Source organism: Chiroxiphia lanceolata, chromosome 10 (genome assembly GCF_009829145.1).
Source record: "Chiroxiphia lanceolata isolate bChiLan1 chromosome 10, bChiLan1.pri, whole genome shotgun sequence".
Lineage (NCBI taxonomy): Eukaryota > Metazoa > Chordata > Aves > Passeriformes > Pipridae > Chiroxiphia > Chiroxiphia lanceolata.
In genome coordinates this window covers 1,896,083-1,913,327 of record NC_045646.1, presented here as the reverse complement: position 1 = coordinate 1,913,327, position 17,245 = coordinate 1,896,083, and the positions used below count along the sequence as shown (strand labels likewise).

General features: G+C 43.1%; 2 protein-coding genes and 1 long non-coding RNA gene across 7 annotated transcripts in view; 1 reads left to right on the top strand and 2 right to left on the bottom strand.

Moving 5' to 3' along the window:
• The window catches only part of SMC4 (structural maintenance of chromosomes 4), a 30,128-nt gene extending 19,076 nt beyond the window's left edge, over positions 1-11,052 (bottom strand). The window contains exons 1-5 of one of the 3 annotated variants that reach the window (XM_032698310.1): positions 10,921-11,052; positions 8,423-8,613; positions 7,151-7,329; positions 6,365-6,556; positions 4,386-4,562 (exon numbers count right to left, since the gene is read on the bottom strand). In XM_032698310.1, coding sequence (XP_032554201.1) covers positions 4,386-4,562; positions 6,365-6,556; positions 7,151-7,329; positions 8,423-8,552 — 678 coding nt within the window. In that variant the 5' untranslated portion in view covers positions 8,553-8,613; positions 10,921-11,052. The remainder of the gene's footprint in view (positions 1-4,385; positions 4,563-6,364; positions 6,557-7,150; positions 7,330-8,422; positions 8,614-10,920) is intronic. The other 2 variants (XM_032698312.1, XM_032698311.1) reach the window with 2 other exon arrangements.
• On the bottom strand, positions 1,369-4,367 carry LOC116791882. Its single transcript, XR_004358894.1, has 2 exons — positions 4,098-4,367; positions 1,369-4,004 (listed from the first exon to the last, which is right to left on the bottom strand). It is a non-coding gene; the product is annotated as an uncharacterized LOC116791882 (long non-coding RNA).
• A 467-nt stretch (positions 11,053-11,519) lies between the features above and the next one.
• IFT80 (intraflagellar transport 80) overlaps positions 11,520-17,245 on the top strand; it is a 31,773-nt gene continuing 26,047 nt past the window's right edge. The window contains exons 1-3 of one of the 3 annotated variants that reach the window (XM_032698314.1): positions 11,520-11,745; positions 13,292-13,369; positions 14,116-14,337. In XM_032698314.1, the coding sequence (XP_032554205.1) occupies positions 13,333-13,369; positions 14,116-14,337 (259 nt within the window). In that variant the 5' untranslated portion in view covers positions 11,520-11,745; positions 13,292-13,332. Of the gene's footprint in view, positions 11,856-11,931; positions 11,987-13,291; positions 13,370-14,115; positions 14,338-17,245 lie in introns of those variants that run through there. The other 2 variants (XM_032698313.1, XM_032698315.1) reach the window with 2 other exon arrangements.

The following is a 17,245-nucleotide window of genomic DNA, read 5'->3' as shown; positions in this document are numbered from 1 at the left end:
TTTACCAGATGGTGATTCTACAGGAGAGAAAAAAGTACCATATATTCAACTTCATGCTCTGCCTTCAAAAAAAGTGTTATAAACTCAGTGGGAAATAAGAAAGTCAAGCAATAAATGCACATATAAAAATCTACAATGTCACTACTGTGCAAAGAGGAGGAAAAATTTAAAATAAGCCTGTTATTCAGCTGTTTGCACAAAACTACTATTCTGCATTCTGGAAATAATTTAAAAGTAGCCTTTGTCGAGCTGTTTGCACATCTGTCTAATTTTAGAAGCTTTTTTAAGGACATTCTTGTGTTTAATACAAGAACACAAATTAAGTGCAAATCTAGAGTCACTCTGGAATTTAAGGCAGTAATTGGCAAACCCAACCTGCAACGTGTGACTTCAGATTATTGGTGTGTTCTAAAAAAATCCTTTGATTATCACTCAACTCCACAGTGCCCCCAGAAAAAGGCTTTTCTCCTTTCCATATTTCCCTGTTTTGCTGCAGAAATCTTACTGGAACAACCCTCTCTCTTCCCCAGCCAGCACGGATTTTTTACAATCCCATTTATGATCCCACCTTGTGCTCCAGTGTTGGTGTGTCTCCTCAGGAACACAGCCCTCAACAATTGGGAATTTCTGACTTATCTCACAGGGAGAAGCAAATCTGCTCTCCCTCATTTCCTCCCCAAAACACTGGAAGTGAGTCCTACATTATTTCCACAAAGCAGCAGGTGAAAAACTTGATGTAACTTCCTTTCTGGCAACATAACCTTGCCATGGGATAAGACTTAGTTCCAATCAGTTACAGAAGTACAGACATAAAAAAATCACTGTTTATATCTGCTTAAGATCACAGGAGAATATTTTAATTAAGTCTATCAAACCCATCTAAGTGAAATGCTACTGTAATTAGTACAAAATTTACTCAAAGCAGTTTCAATTGGTTTGCAAGTAACTTCTTAAGTAAATTAAAATCATCTTAAAGTCTGTTACCATTAATAAAAAATTATTTTAAAGTCTTTTGCTGTTACTTCTACAATATTCATTTGCAAAGTGGCTGGATGGGAGTTCCCTATGGAATTCCACTTCCCTTTTGGCTGGACTCTCCTTCTCTTACCTTGCCAGGCTGCAGAACCAATCTCAGGGGTGTTGCTGTGCCTCTGCTCCCAGACGTGCCCCCCCTGCCATGGCCCAAACTGACATTCCTTCCAGGGCTCCCATTCATAATTCCTAATTATTAAGAAATTCCTAATTATTAATAAAGAGCCTGAGAGTTTTTTGTCCCCTCCAGGTTAACCTGGTCAAGAGTCACCAGGGAGCAACAGCAAACACACTCCCTCAGGGTTGTGCCCAGCCCAGTCAGAGCAGCTCCAAGTGTTTCAGTAGAAGTTAAATAACTTTATTTGTTGTTCTTTACAGATCTACAAGGTACTGGAGAGGGGGCACGAGGTATGGAAGACAAAAAAAAAAAAAAATAGCACCAAGATGCCAGAACCTCTTTTTTAAATGTCAAGATGCACTTTTTCCTGTTGCAGTTTCAAGCTCATTAACACGCATAATATTTGTAATAATTGCTATAATAATACTATTATAATAATGCAAAATAATTGTCTGTTCCTAACGTACTAAAAGCACAGAACAATTTCTTAAAAACATGTAATAGAGTGTTAGAACCTAAGGAGCACAAGAGTGACAAACTCCTCCTGTTTTATGTTGGCAACAGCCCCCTGTAACCAGAATCACTTTAAAACCAGATTTATTTCAATTAGTGAGTTCAGGCACTGCATTTGTAATTGTTCTAGAACCACTCAATTAGTCTCACATTTTCTGTCTCTCCACAGGTGTTTTTTGTAATGTTACTCACAGAAGTCAGCAGCAGTTTGGTTTTAATATTTTCAGTTTGGCATCAGCAGAAATACCTACATCAAAACTCAGCTTGGCCTCAGCTTTCAAATTTTAGCCTAAAACCACCAAAATCAGCAGAAAAAGACTGAAAAATAGGGGGTGAAGTGGGGAAAAGGAAGCAAAAAAATATAAAGCAGTCTTGTAAAAAGCAAATATTTTCCATTGAGTAATGCTAACTGTGCTTGCAAGATAAAATCAAGCACCTAAAGGTGTTGTTACTACATGTAGGACATGTTCTCTTACAACTTATTCTTTAGTACTACCCAGGGTGTGTGTCACACACCCAAACCAGCATTTGAGAATCCTTAATTAACATTTTTTGCCCAAAATCTATAATACAGGTGAAATATTTTCAATCATACCCTACTGATAGGGTCAAAAATCAAAGAGATTTATAACTGATTTTAAATGAGAAATACTTGGTATCAGGTTAAGCTTAGTTTAAATAAATTATTAGTGTTGCTATTAAAAAAAGAAGAGTAAAAGCCAAATAAACCTGTTATTTATCCCTTCAATTTTAAATAATTTGAAAAATATCAGGGGGAAAAAGAGCAATTCTGGTGACAGTAGTTCAGGCTTGGATGGTCTCATTTACATCTAAGTATAATTTTTTTTAGGATTTGGGGTTTGCAGTTCTGCTGTCATTCCATGGAAAATATTGCTACATTTCCCAACTGGAAATATGCAATTTTGAAGGATCAAATCAGTGGATTTCACGTTAAAAAGGCACAAAACCTGCTGTACAGAGAGAAAGGGCTTTCCCTCAGACAGAAAGACTGAAGAAACAGAAAATCTCTGTTCCTGAGACAAAGAGTCTGGTGGGATGAAATTAAAAAATAATAGTGGGAATCACTGTTTATGCCTTAATATTGGCTTTACCTCTCCCTATTTCCTTTTGTAGGGGTGGAAAGCATGAAACTCCAGCTTTTAGGAAAAGGTATGTTCCCCTTATTGATAACTTCCTGGGAAACAATTAGTGGGAGAAGAAAACAAATCACATTTGGGGAAAAAAAATAAAAAATAAATTAAAAAAGCAATACTCCTTCCCAGATGTTCCCAGTGGTCCAAGGGAATGTTCTCCAACACTGAGCTTTATCTCTGCACCCTCATTTCTACCCAGCTTCATCTTTCACTTTACATTTTCTCCCCTCTAGAAATTTTGGCAAAAATGATCCTTCAGAACAACTGTGTGGAAAAAAAAAAAACAAAAAAGGGTGTATTTACTGTAGTTGTTTTCTTGGAGGTACTTCTTGCTCCATCTTGAAACAGAAAATACAGGGATAAAGTGGTGGAGGGGATAATTAATTGGCATGGAGACTTGAAAACAGAGATATCCTCTTTTTGTGGGTGTAGCTGTAAAAAAGGCCAGCACAGAAAGGTTGAGGAAGTGAAGCAAACACAGCCACACAGCTACAAGATTTTTATACTTTTTTTTTTTTTTTAAGAGGGGAACTGGAAGCTCCTTTGACAGAAACAGGCCTAAAATAAATTCTATTAAAATATTTCAGGCCTTGGGAGGCTCTCACTGATCACTGATTTCTAGGCCAGAGGAGATTTGGGACCTGTTAGTGGTGAAATAATTACAGGTAATTGCAGAAATAGTTATTTAATTTAATTAAGATTTAAATACTTCCATCAAGTACTTGAACTCAATTTACATTTCAAGTAATTGTTTGGCACATAGCAAAATTCTCATTTGAAAATGAGGAAAAGAAAAATCAAAAAAGAAAAAAAAAAAAAAATCAGTGTGGTTCTCTTCAGCCTGTCTTTAAAACAGAAGCAAGCAAGCCTCACAATTTTAAGGTCAAACATGAATATAAATGATATTACATTGACAAATTCTGTGATTATTTTTCCAGTATGGGTTGTCAACTGTAGCTTTTAAAAACAGGGCCTGAACTGGCTACAAACCTGCCATTCCTTGAGTCCTCTGCAGCAGCTAAACAAGTGTAAACAACAGGCACACTACATGTGTTTTCCCTTGCCCTCAGTTTCTGTGCACAGTTCATTTTTCCATACTTACTTCTCAGTAAAACCATGTGTCTACATGGGAGCTGCAGATAAGAGCAGAATCATCAAGGTTTAGGTTAATATCGATGCACTTTTATCTAGGAGCACAAACAAGTTGCTGAATCTCTGCCACGCTTAAGCAGCACAATAATATTGGGGTTTCAGGTTTATTTTACTACACCAATATTTACGTGCTGCTAGGGCGGAACAAGCACAACTCTTCCATTCATCCACTTGTCAGGAACACACATTTCTGAGCAGAAAAAACTGACATCAGGATCTTCCACCGCTTCTCTGCCTTAAATTTCTAAAGCAGCAAATAATGATTCGCACCTTTAGCACAGCATGCAAACCATGATGTGCTGCTACAGCACTTTAAGGCCTCAAAAAACAAGGCTGCAAACTCAGACAGGACTTTTTTTTGGGGGGGGGGGGAAGGAATATAACTTTTTAAAATTGGTTTTTATTCATCCACCAACCTGTAAAATTAAGAACCTGTTGTGATCCAGATCGATGCCGTGGCTCCGGAGCAGAATTCCAACATCTTTGTATGTCTTTTTCTTGCCATTGATGTGGTAGGCAGAGGAATTGTCTCTATAGGCAGTTCGAGACACACAGAATTTGCTGTCAGGAACAACTTCATAATCATCTCCTTCCTGGTTTGGGGAAACACAAAGCCAGAGAAACAATCACTCGATCAGTGTATTTGCCTCATATTTCACAATTAAGCAGAGAAGTTTCATCATGTTCAGGTTTTAAGTCAACTGGGCTCTGAGATGTGCTACAAGTGGGAACTGTTTTAAAGCTGCATCTCAAAAAAAAAAGATTTAAAAAAAAATAAAAATAAAAAAAAAACCCTTTGAGAACTGGACAAAAAATAGCCCAAATTGTTTAAACTGAATTGCCTCCATCTTATGCCCTTCCCACCTCTAATGTAAGATACTGCTCTGAAAATCCTTCATTTATTCTCTTCACCACTGCTTCAAATCACAGAGGAAAAGGCCTACTTAAAAATTTAGGGAGGCTGTGCTATTCCAGCCTGGAAATCTCAGCTTAGGAAGCCCTGTGAGTGCCTTGACTGCTGTTTGCATTTTCAGCTCCTCTTTTCTAGGGCTTGGAAAAGGAGCTGCTTTGAGCTGAGCAGCTCTAAAGAGAAACTGTAGAAGATAAAAAAGGCAAACATTAAAGATGTGACAAACATGACATCATCAGCTTCAAAAGAGATCTTCGATTTACCTACAAAGCAGCAACCAAAATAAAGCTGGGACTAGGCTGGAAAAAGTTAAAACTGATGCAAGCTGCTTGTAAAAGACTTCAACTGGCCTCCCACTTCCCCAGATTAACCCCCAAGAGCTATCAAATTGCTCTCTAACACATGCACAGGGTTTTTAGATCAGAAAGTTGGTTTCTAGATGTCAATACAAAGGCAAGTGGGGGGGAAAAAAAAAAGTAAATGTAATAATTTTTGAATCTGGTTATTTAGAAACACCCCCCTTTTGTTTGTGTTTATGTATGTCAAGTCAAAAGAAAAAAATAAATGTGTTTTAAAACAGCTCACTCAAAGGCAATAAATATTGCCACTTTATTAACACAATTTTTGAAATTTCAAAGTACACTTCCCACTGTTTTGACTGACCCCAAATTTAACAGCTTGGATGTGTGCACAAAAATTCAATTTAAATTAAGAGAAATAAATCCCTTGTATTGCAATTGCAATAAATCAACAAAAAAAGCCCTTAAGTTTTTATCAATACCCGAAGTGACAAGCAAAATAAATATTTTTTTATTTGCCAACACTTTCTATTTCATTCAAACAAAATATCAGGTTCAAAAAAAATTTAGTGGTAGGATGTGGGATCCAGAATTTCTGATGAAAAATCTGTTTTAAAATTGCAGGCATGTTTACAGTACACAAAGTGTAAATAAGTTTCAGATTCATTATATATTTCTCTAAATTTAGAGAACCTAAAGTAGTTTCTAATTGGTTTCAAAAGTTTTGTTTAAAAATGTTTTATTTCTTAACACATATGCTCATATTATAAATTTAAGAATATATATAGCATGTCTAAACATAGATTTATAAAATTTTAGGGCTCCTTTTAATTGCAGAAATAAGTTTTATTTACTTGAGGTAAATGAGATGACAAGTCTAAAACGACTTCTTGTTAAAATGGTTATTACATATTCCTAAATAGATTTAAAACAGATATTTACCACACATTAGTCCTGCAGAAAATAAAAAAAGAATCCCTACTAATAATTTAAGAGCTGCACCACTCAATAGAGGATTTTTTAAAGTTAATTAGCACTGATGGTTTACATCCCAAAGGTAAACTAATCATGCTCTGAAGTTTTCCCCAGCTCCAACTAAAATAAGCAAATATTCAAAGTTTTCAAAGCCTTGGGGGGGGGGGGGGGGGGAAAAAGGCTGCAGTTTTGTGCCTTCCAACACACCTACCTTGTCAATGATCTTTTGGAAGTGAACTTCCACAGTGCAGCTGGGGATGTCCGTGTGCTCGTCAGAGTTATGGATCAGCACCGAGAGCTTTTTGGAGCGGATTTTTTGGGCTCGGTAGCCAAAGACAAAAAGCAGGGAATCAATGACATTGGATTTCCCGCTGCCATTTGGCCCGATAATGCACGAGAAACGCTGCACGAGGGAAAGGGAGAAAAACCAAAAGTGATATTCAAAGGGAAAGAGCTCCTGCCCAGTGCACATCACCCAGTGCATTGGGAATGTTTCAAACACAATTCTTCCAGGTCCGTGCAGCTGCTGACTGGCTGAGAGCTCGGGGTTTGCTGCCAAAGGTAAAGCAGCACAACTTCATAAAAACCCCCACACCTCAGCTGAGCTCAGCTTTCTGCATCTGAGCTGCACTTTGCCAGCATGTTTGCAAGGAAAGTTTCATGATTAGCCACGTAAGTCTCTTGTGGGCACTAAAAAATATTCTCATTCTTCAAACACGGCCCTAAAAGTTCTCCAGCAAACGAAATCAAGAGAAAAGTGTGCTTTTTTAGGCTGTGCTGACAAATTAAAATTGTACAGGACCAGAAAGTTGCACTTAACTGTTTTCTCTACTGTCCAATAATGAAAATTTAAATTATTGCCACAGAAGTATTTCTAAAACTTAAATTTCTTTCAGTTCTTTTGAGGTCAGCTCACATGAAAATACAGCAAGGAATACTAACACAACAGCAAAGCCTTACCTTCATTTTAAAAATACTTAAGGGAAAAGAAAGATACCTTATGAAAAGGTCCCAGAGTTTTCTCCCCTGCATAGGATTTGAAGTTCTGGTTTACAATGTGAGTTATCATGAGCCGAGGAGCACCGGGTTCATTGGTCATTGCTGGAGGTGGGGGAGGAGGGATGCTACCCAAAATCTCTTCTAAACTTCGAGTATCCACCACCTCATCTGACACTGCTAAAAACCATCCGAATTAAACAGAAAGGGAAAAAAAAAAACAAACAAACAACAACCAACTGTAAGCTCTCAATGACTTGACACCTTTTCAAATGTTCAACCGAAAAAGCAAACATCACCTCTGTAGGAACCAAACCTCCACTTTGGCCCGTAATTATTAACATGAGCTAAGGGGAATTAAAATCCTTCTTTCCACCAACTGAATCTTTTTTAAGAGATACTTAAGATGTCCCATCGATGCACCGGGGGGTTTGTTCCTTCATTATGTAATTCTTATTCCAACACACTTTAACAGGCACTCTGCAATTACAGCAGCTCCAACCAGCACAATAAGGCTGCAAATCCGAAACAGGCCAAGTCTTTCTAATTAATAAGTGCAAAGCCACATTTCAGGCGTGCTCACGAGTCCCTGTGCAAGATTTGGGGAGCTCTGCACGAGGCTCTGAAAGCTGTAATGACAGCACAACTGCTCTGCAAAGACAGGAAGTTTGTTACGAAAACAAACTGGCCCCCTGGATATCAGCAAGGCAGCTTTTCAACAGGCACCGGCAACTCCTTCTTCAAAGAGGCAGCAGTTTTTGCCACTGATTTAAAGATATCAATCTATTTGTCAAGTACCTTCCTTTAATAACTGCACATCTGGCTACCTAAAATGTCACACAGCTGCTGTTTGGCCAGATATTTGCTGCAAAAACTCAACTCGAGGAACTCAAGAAAATACACTGCTTCATGAAAAAGAAAGTCAAATCATTTTAAGAGTTAAGTAAATAAACTTGACATTTATTCCATTCCAAGAAATCCCATACCATTGGCTGCCTATAAATTTGAAAAATCCTGCTGTTGTACCACAATCTTAAGCACAATGTTCCAGATCAGGAATATGAAATAGGCTTTATTAGGAGAAAGTCTACAAATTGCTTTTGCACTTGCACTGGGCCAAACCCTTTAACTCTTTGCAAGCCCTTTTTACAATTTTAAAAGCAGTTTAAACAAGGCTTTCAGCATTGCTTTGTAAAAGGGAACAGTGGGTAAATTCGGTTGCTGCTAAAAGGCTCTGCCATCTCCTCACATCAGCACCGACAGCCAGACCTACCTTGAGGAGGACCTTTGTCAAGCTGCTTGTTGCCTTCGTTTTCCACTTCCATGTCACTGGAGGGCTCCTCCAAGGGCTCCCTGCCCTTCCGACGGGCTGCTGTGGAGGGTTTGGTGCTCTTGCTTGCCATGATCCCTCTTGGCCGTTCCCCTTCCGAGCACTCAAGCTACCGAAGGGATCTATCTCCTTTGCTGACACAAACAAGAAAACCCCGTGATCTAAGCACTGAACTACAACCCCCTAAGGAATTTACCTACATGTCTGCCCGGCCGTTTGACTCACTCAGAAACTAAGGACTAGAGGTATTTAGAAGACAAAAAAATCCACATTTGAAACAAGTTATCAAGATTAGCTTCATAAGGATATACTTTCAGACACATTACCCCCCAAAATCAATGGGATAAACCTGATCTGTAAAAACAGCCAGAATCTACCTGTTGAAAACTCGCAGGGACATGTCCTGTGCTGTGACTTGGCTCAGAGAAAGTCACCGTGATGCTGGGGGCAAAAGAGTTAAAGACACATTCGAATAACAAACTAAGTAGCCACGCGTTTGTGCTCTCCTGGAAGAACTCTTTACATTTCAGACCCGACACTCGTTTTACTTTCAATAATCCGTGCAAAATATTCACACATAGATACACCGATAAACAAAAGACCTGCGCAATTATAGCAAAGACTTGACTCTTAAACAATTTAAATCGACACACTCATCTCACAAAACACGGCACGACCACTCCTGCCAGCATTCAACGTTTCCCAGAGAAAGCAAAACGAAATACCTTCATTTAGTTGTGATATTAAAGTCAACTGAGCTAGAACGAGCATTACAAAAGCCATCAGCTGGCACTTCAGCACAGCTCCCAAAACGGAGAAATAGAAAGCACCCGAGGAGAAGAAAAGACGAGGGCAGGAGCGAAACTCTCCCCAAAGAGCTGAAATCGCAGCAAGTGGCGAAGTGAGTTCGCAGAAAAACAGACATGAGAAAGTTTACTTCTCACAAGATAAAAAACTGACGTGGTTAGAAAGTCATCTTACAATTGGTGCCAATCATTTGACGTTTGCAGACCTACCCCCAACCCACACTCTCATGAGAGTCCTTCATTTGGGACAATGGGGGAGGGGGGGAAATGAGAGACACAACTCATTTTCGGGCAATTTGAGTCTATGCCCCCGTTCAGAAGTGTTCCGCAATGGCTGTCTCAGACAATTACAGCCTCTCAAAGCACCACATTTATTTATTATTTTTTTTTTCCCGAACTGCTCCACTCCAACAGAATTGTGCAATATAGACCTATTTACCTTCCCAACCCTTCCCCCCCTCCTCAGATACTTCAACAGAATGAACAAGCCGAACTACTTGACCTCAGCTTTTACATCGCGATAAATCAGCTGCCACATAGACTCTCTCTAACAAATTTAACAAATTCGTGCCCAGCCCCTCCCCCGAGCCAGCTCGAAGGTGTTTGGTAAAAGCATCTCTCCACGGGCTCCTGCCAAGCGCCGTTTTTCTTACGGGGACGGCGAAAAACAAGAGCCAGAGACGGACAGAAAAGCTTCCTTATTAACAGCCGATTAGATCTGATTGCGACAACCCCTGTCAGGGACAAACTCGGGGCTTTTTTTTTTAAGCCCGAGGAGCCCGACTGCGCCCTTGTCACGCTCTTTCCAAGTCGCAGAATATTCCGAGTTGGAAGGGACCCACAAGGACCGTCGAGTCCAACTCTTTTAAGTAAATGGCCAGTCGTTAAGGGTTTTCTTAGGGTTTCTCTCTCATCCTTCAAGCATCAAAGCAGAGCTGGTTGCAGAAGGGTCTCTGCTCTAATCAGATTAAAATCGGGTCTCTCCGCTACTCGAACGCGTTCCCGTCCTCGGCGGGTCTCCGAGGGTCCCCAAGGGCACAGCGGGACCCTCGGGCGGCTCAGCCCCCGTGTGACCCCCCGCCCCAAACCCGACAGCAGCCGGGATGGCCCCGCCGAGCCCGGACCCGTCGGTGTGACCCTCAGCGGGGCCGTGGGAGAGGCGCTGCCGCCGCTTCTCCCTCAGGGCGAGGGGGAAGTGGAAAAAGGCGGCGCGGGGCAGAACCCGCCGCCCCCTCAGCACTCCCTGCCCTTCCCCTCAGCACCCTCACCCTTTCTGCCTCAGCACTTTCCCCTCACCACCCCTATCGTCCCTCTCCGCACCGTCTCCTCAGCACCCCATATTCCCCCTCGGCACCTCTGTTTTCCCCTCCAGCAGCCCTGTCTTCCCCCTCAGCGTCTCGTATCTCCCCCTCAGCAACTTCCTCAGCACCCCGTACCCTTCCCCTCAGCATCTTCCCCTCACCACCCCCTGCCTTTGCCCTCAACAATCCCTGTCTCCCCCTCAGCACCTTCCCCTCAGCACCCCCAGCCCCCCTGAGGGCACCTCCTCTGCCGCTCTCCCCCCGCGGGCGAAGCCCCCCCGACCCCGCCGCCCTGAGGGCGAACCGCCGCCGCCTCCTCCCGCCGAGCTCGTACCTGCTCGTCCCGGCGGCTCCCAGCCCCGGCGAGGCGGCGGCGGCGCGGGCGGCCGCGACTGCTGTGGAAGCTCGGCCGCTTCCACACTCGAAAATGGCGCCGAAACGGCGAACTCGAACCGAAATTCGTTAGAAAAGCGCGGGGCAGGCTGGGACGGGAGGGGCCGGGCCCGGGGTTTGAACGGCACCGCCGCCCCGCCCGCCATCTTGTGTTCGTTACCGCGGGCAGGGGAGGGAGCGCCGGGACCCGCCGGGAGCGGCCGCCCGGGGGCAAAACCAGGGCGAAGGGAGGCATTTAGGGGGCGAGGGGGACGCGACCCCCCGCGGCCCTTCCCCGCGCGGAGAGGGTTTAGCTTTAATTTTAGAAGTAGGTCAGTGGGCGGCGCTCGGTTGCCGGGCGACGCGCGCCGGTTTAAAAGTGGTTAAAAAAAAAAAAAACAAAACCAACTGTAAAAGAACTTCTAAAAGTAAAAAAAAAAAAAAAAAAAAAAAAAATTTTTTTAAAAAAAATCAATAAAAACGGCGGGCGCGCGGCTGTTTTGAAGCGGGTTTTACTAATTAGCGGGCGGCGCCGTGGCACCTCCGGGGGGGGGGGGGGGGGGGGGCCTGTTCGTGAGGTGGCGGAGGGCGAGGAGGAGGAGGAAGAAGAAGAAGATGGAGTCTCGCGAGAAGTCGCCATAGAGACGGCGGCGCTTGGGCGCGGGGGGAGCGGGTCCCGCCGCTGCTGAGGCCACGGGAGACGGGAGAGAGAGGCGGGATTATCCTGGGATGCGGCGGGAGCGGCGTCCGGCCGCCGCTCTGCGCTGTCCCCCCGCTGCCCGCGCAGGTAAAGGCGGCCGCCGGCCCCTGCCAGCGGCAGGACTGAGTCAGCCCGAGAGGGGCGAGGGGGCGGGCGCCGGGACCCCCCGAGGGCGGGAGAGCTCCGGGCACAGGGAGGTGAGTGAGGGCGGGGGAACCGCGAGCCCGGCACTGCCCGGGGGTGCTGGAAAATCTGCCGCTTGGGAAGCTGGAACGGGGTGTTGGCGCGGGCGGAGAGCGGGCTGTGAGGGCCGATGCTGCCCCGAGGGGTTGGTGTTTCCTTCTTGGTGCCCCTCCGTCCTGCCCCGCTGGTTTGGCTTCCCTGCGCTCTCCCCCATCCTGCTCTCTGGAATTACTTCCCTGCGCTCCCCCCCTATCCTGCTCTCTGGAATTCCTTCCCTGCGCTCCCCCCCATCCTGCTCTCTGGAATTCCTTCCCTGCGCTCCCTCCCCCATCCTGCTCTCTGGAATTCCTCCCCAGCGCTCCCTCCCCCATCCTGCTCTCTGGAATTCCTTCCCAGCGCTGCCCCCCCCCATCCTGCTCTCTGGAATTCCTCCCCTGCGCTTCCTCGTTCTGCCCGCTGGTTTTCCTTCTTTGCATTCCCCCTATCCTGCTCTCTGGCATTGCTTCCCTGCACTCTCTCCATCCTGCTCTCTGGCATTCCCTGCATTCCCCCCCATCCTGCTCTCTGGCATTGCTTCCCTGCACTCTCCCCATCCTGCTCTTTGGCATTCCCTGCATTCCCCCCCCTCCTGCTCTCTGGCATTCCCGGCGCCCCCCTATCCTGGTCTCTGGCATTCCTTCCCTGCGCTGCCCCCGTCCTGCCCACTGGTTTCCTTCCCCGTGCTCTCCCCCTACCCTGCTCTCTGGCATTCCCTGCGCTCCTCTATCCCGCTCTTGCTCCCTCTCCTCCCTCGTCGCTGATCCCGATCTCCTCCTCTCCCAGCAGCTCCGGAGGGAGGAGGCGGTGTCCCGGAGTTTGGCGTCCCCCGGCCGGAATAACTCCCGGTTATTGCCCCATCTCTCCTAAACCTCCAGCGGAGCCGCTGCTGGATCCCTCGGGAGCTGTACGGAGCGATCCATGGCATGGGTGGTGATGGATGTACCTGTGGGCGTTCAGCCCCCTGGGGGCACGTACAGAGCGATTAAACCGTATTCAAAAATTACAGTAAAGTTCTGGGCTTGTCTTTGGAAGGAAAAATGTTATTTTCCCTTCTGTCCACCCTTCTGGCTGTGTGTCAGCACAAGGGAACTTCAGTGTTTCAACCTTCAGTGTTTCAGACTTGGTGATCGTAAAGGTCTTTTCCAACCTTAACAATCCAAGGATTCTCTGTTCCCAGTATCACTTTTTCTTTAAATTGTCCACTCTGCTTATACTAAGCAAGATAATAATTTTACAGTTGGGTACTGTACGAAAAAGGTCTGGTTTCGTGCTTGTTTTCCCACAGTACCAATGTAATATTACTTCAAAACTTGTTTTAATATTAACATCTTCCATTTTAATTTTGGCTGCTTATATATGCATGTATATTATGCTGCTAACATATATATGTATTTATTTTCTTGTATTGCAGTTCTAACATATGGTTTTTAATGCTCCACCTGAACAACTGAGATGAGACTGAAGACTTCACTTTTAAAGGAACCAAAACATATCCTTTATGACAGAAAAAAACACAGAACACCATGTTCATTCTGAATAGACTCTTTTCCAGAAAATATTTCCTTATCATAGAAGTTACAGTAAAATGCAGGTGGCTTTTAGTTTCTTTTTCTTTTCTTCCCCTTGTCCTTCAGTGCAGCCTTTAAGCACAATGTTTTAAGAGATACTGAATATTTTTTGAGTAATAACTTCTCTTCAGAAGCTCTCAGTATCTTGCTAGGAAGTTTTTGAGTTTTCCTTCTTATTTGTAGTGATAAATTAAAAGCTTTCCCAGACAGCAAATGAGAGCAGTGATTTATCTACCTGCATGTAGCAGATGTAAACAAAACTGGAAGTTTCCTATTAATATATTGGATGTATAGCAATTTATAATTTATGTGATAATAGAGCAACACTTTTGAATGACAGTTGGCTGTTTTGCACTTGCATTGTGCACTCAGACCCTTCTAAAGGTGTAGCCCAACATTTCAGCTGTGTTTCAATAACTTTCCATCATCATAGTAATTGTATTTTTACATGAGAGTTTGCTTTATTTTTGGGTGAATTTCTCTCAGCTCTTTTCTTACCACAAAAGAGCAAAAAAAGAAAGAAGACTCATAGTGTTAATGTAAAACATTCCATGTAACCTCATGAAAATCATCTTCCTGTATCGTTCCTTCAGTTTTGCGTAGCTTGGATATTTTTTAAGCTTATTTTTGCTACTTAAAATGTTCCTATTCCTTAATTGAACTGAACATAAGGAACTGGTGAGCTGTGTGGGATGGACAACAGCTGATGAGCTCTACTCCTGCAGTGATGATCACCAGATCATGAAATGGAACCCTTTAACAAGCGAGACAACTCGGGTGGTCAGACTTCCAGATGAGATTTATCCCATAGATCTCCACTGGTTTCCCAGGAGCATCGGTGGGAAGAAGCAATCCCACGCTGAGAGCTTTGTTCTGACGAGTTCTGATGGTAAGTCAGCTGAAAATATTTATCTTTTCACACCACTTTGTGTTTATGTCACTCAAATACACGGGACGGTATTTTGGGAGCAGGAAGGTTTGAGGGTTCCTTGGCAGGGGTGTTTTCCCTGCTCCTCAAAATCAAAAAATGGATTTTGCACACAGCCACATTTTTCTTCCTGCATGAGTTTTCCTGCAACAGCTTATTCCTGCAGTTTTCCTGCAACAGCTAATTCCTCTCGGTGCTGAGGATTCCTGGAAACTCCCTGAATCCAATGGAAAAGGAGTCTAATGTCTTTACAGGGTTGCATTAATTCCTGGTTGAACTCCAGATGTTTGTGAAATTAGAGCAAATGTAAATTTAATCCTCTTGGGTTTTCTTCTGAGATGCTTCTCTTGGGGGACATTGTTCTTTTACTTCCTACTTACATTGATCTCGTTGCTGGTTTTTTTACAAAAACAAAGAATATGCTCAGCTTTAAATGGCAAATTAAGCACAAATCATAAGTGATTAGACCTATTTTTTCACTTTTTTTGGATAGTTTTACATTGGGTCAGCATTTAAGAGTCTAAGAAACGAAATGAAGAAAACATACATGTTTTATGTTCCATAATTGAATGGGGTGTGAATCTCCCACTTGCAATTCCTCCAAAACTAGAGAGTCACTTTCAGATCGAGGACAATTCTACCTTCAGTACTTAATAAAAATAAAAGAGCAGTACTTTACAAATCTGAGCTGTAAAGTAAGATTAAATCACTCCTACCTACTGCAGGCATGTGCCTAAAATTTTCCCTTTCCTGTGTTTAAGGCAGTCAGCTGTGATTTGAAAATCTCTGTTCCCTCAGAGTTAAGTTGAAGAACAGAAATCCGTGGGAACAAACGTGGCTTTTGGAGGAACCTCCACGTGTGAAGGCAGTGAAAAAAAGTCATTTCACTGTCATCACTTATGAATTCAGGTGTTGGAAAAGTAAAGAGGCTGCAGAAGTAAAGATGCTGTCCATGAAAACTCGATCTGGCCCTGTTCTGCAGGAGGGTTGTGATACAGTTTTAAGTGGTGATCACATTTTTTCCAGATGAATTCTCAGTGCCTGCTTTTATATGTAACATATTCTTCCCTGCAAGGCTGCAGTTTGCTGTTTCCCTCTTTGAAAGGTGCCTTGTGAAAGAAGCAGGGGCTTGTGGAGTGGGAAAAGATGCAAAAAACTGGTAAAGGAGTTGGATGTTTCCCTGTCTTAAGAGGATTTTATCCCAGACTCCTGATAATTTGGCCTCGCCAAAACCTTCAGGTCCTTGCCAGCTTCCTCTTCTTCCATCTGAATTTAGTTTCTTTGTGTTGAGGTGTTGCTTAAATTTAATTTCAATTTCCCAGGGGTTCTGCCTCGGTCAGTGGAAGCTGTTGGTTCAATATATAAAATGCCATGGAATTCTTTATATCCTTAAAAATGTTAATGGGTGGGAAGAGCTCACCACTTACTGCTGAGCACTGTAGGTGATGGCATGAGAACATTCATGTGATAAGAGGTTTAATTATTGTGCAATGAAAAAGGTCTTGGCTACAGATGCAACAATAAACAATAATAAGGAAATAAACAGAAAATAAACCTTATTTTTAATGCGTTAATTTAAGGCCATTTTTGCAATTTAGTTGGAGGAAACACCATTGAATTCCTCTGAATCCAGTTATTACTTGTACATGGAAAATGAGATTTTCAGACCTGAGAGATGATCTGCAGGTGGTACATTAATTAGATAAGATGTAATTTATAATTATACAGTAATGGAATGCTTTAAATTAACACCCTGGAAGTGTCCAAAGCCAGGTTGGACAGGACTTGGAGCAACCTGGGATAGTGGAAGGTGCCCTTGGATAGTGGAATGAGATGAGATTAAGGTCCCTTCCAACCCAAACCATCCTGTAATTCTATGATATTTTAAATATATCAAATAAACTGATTTATCCAAACCGTACTCTTCCCATCAGTGTCAAAAATCCTTTCCTTGGAAACCTTGCTCTGCCACAGATTTGGTTGGATGTTGGTGCCTTTTTGTTCAGGTGCTTAAAAGTAAAAAGCAAAGTGTGACTGTATCGATTTGACTGATCCTGTGGAGAGCCCTGGTGTTTGTTTATTTAGTGACAGATCCACCAGAATGCTTTTCCTTGGATTTAGTTTGGCTTTATTTGTTATTTTGGGGATGTTCTGTTTTGTCTCTAAGTTCTGGGCGCTTTGGAACATCCTCGTAGTGCTTCGCTGGCTGGCAGGTTAAATCAAATAATATTAAAATAATTGGATTTTAAAGTAGTTAATTGGAATCCCTGGGCTGGTTTAAGCCATGCATTTGTTCTGCCACATATTCCCAAGCCCTCTTTGTCTGCTCTTTGGTCTAATTTAAATTTGGTCTTCCTGGATTTCAGCAACATCCCTCATTTGGAAAGAGACACTTCCTCCTGCTTCTGTTGAAATCATTAATAGCTTTGTTTTTGGCTGCTCTGAGTTTCCATCACAGCTCCAGAAGGCAGGAATACTTCCCTCACCCGTGGTTGGATTGTTCCAGCTTTTCCAGTATTTTGGGATTGAGTAGATTCAGATGGTTTTTGGATCTTAAAAAACCCAAAAATACCACCAAAACCAACCCAAGGACCCTCTGGGCTGCACGTGGAGCTCCCAGACACTGCAAGGACATCAGACACTTGTGTCCCCAGAGGGATTTGCAAACTTTTGAGGGACATAAGAAAAAGAAATAGGTAAAACAAAACTTACAGATAAAGAAGGGGTATAAATACAACACTGGGGCTGGTTTGCAGGTTCTGCAAGAGCTCGTTTGTTTGGGGTGATCAGAGCTGGGAACAATTTTATGTTTTCTTCTTTTTCTTCTTGCTGGTTTCTTGTTTTGGCTGTTTTTAACAGAAGGTAACAT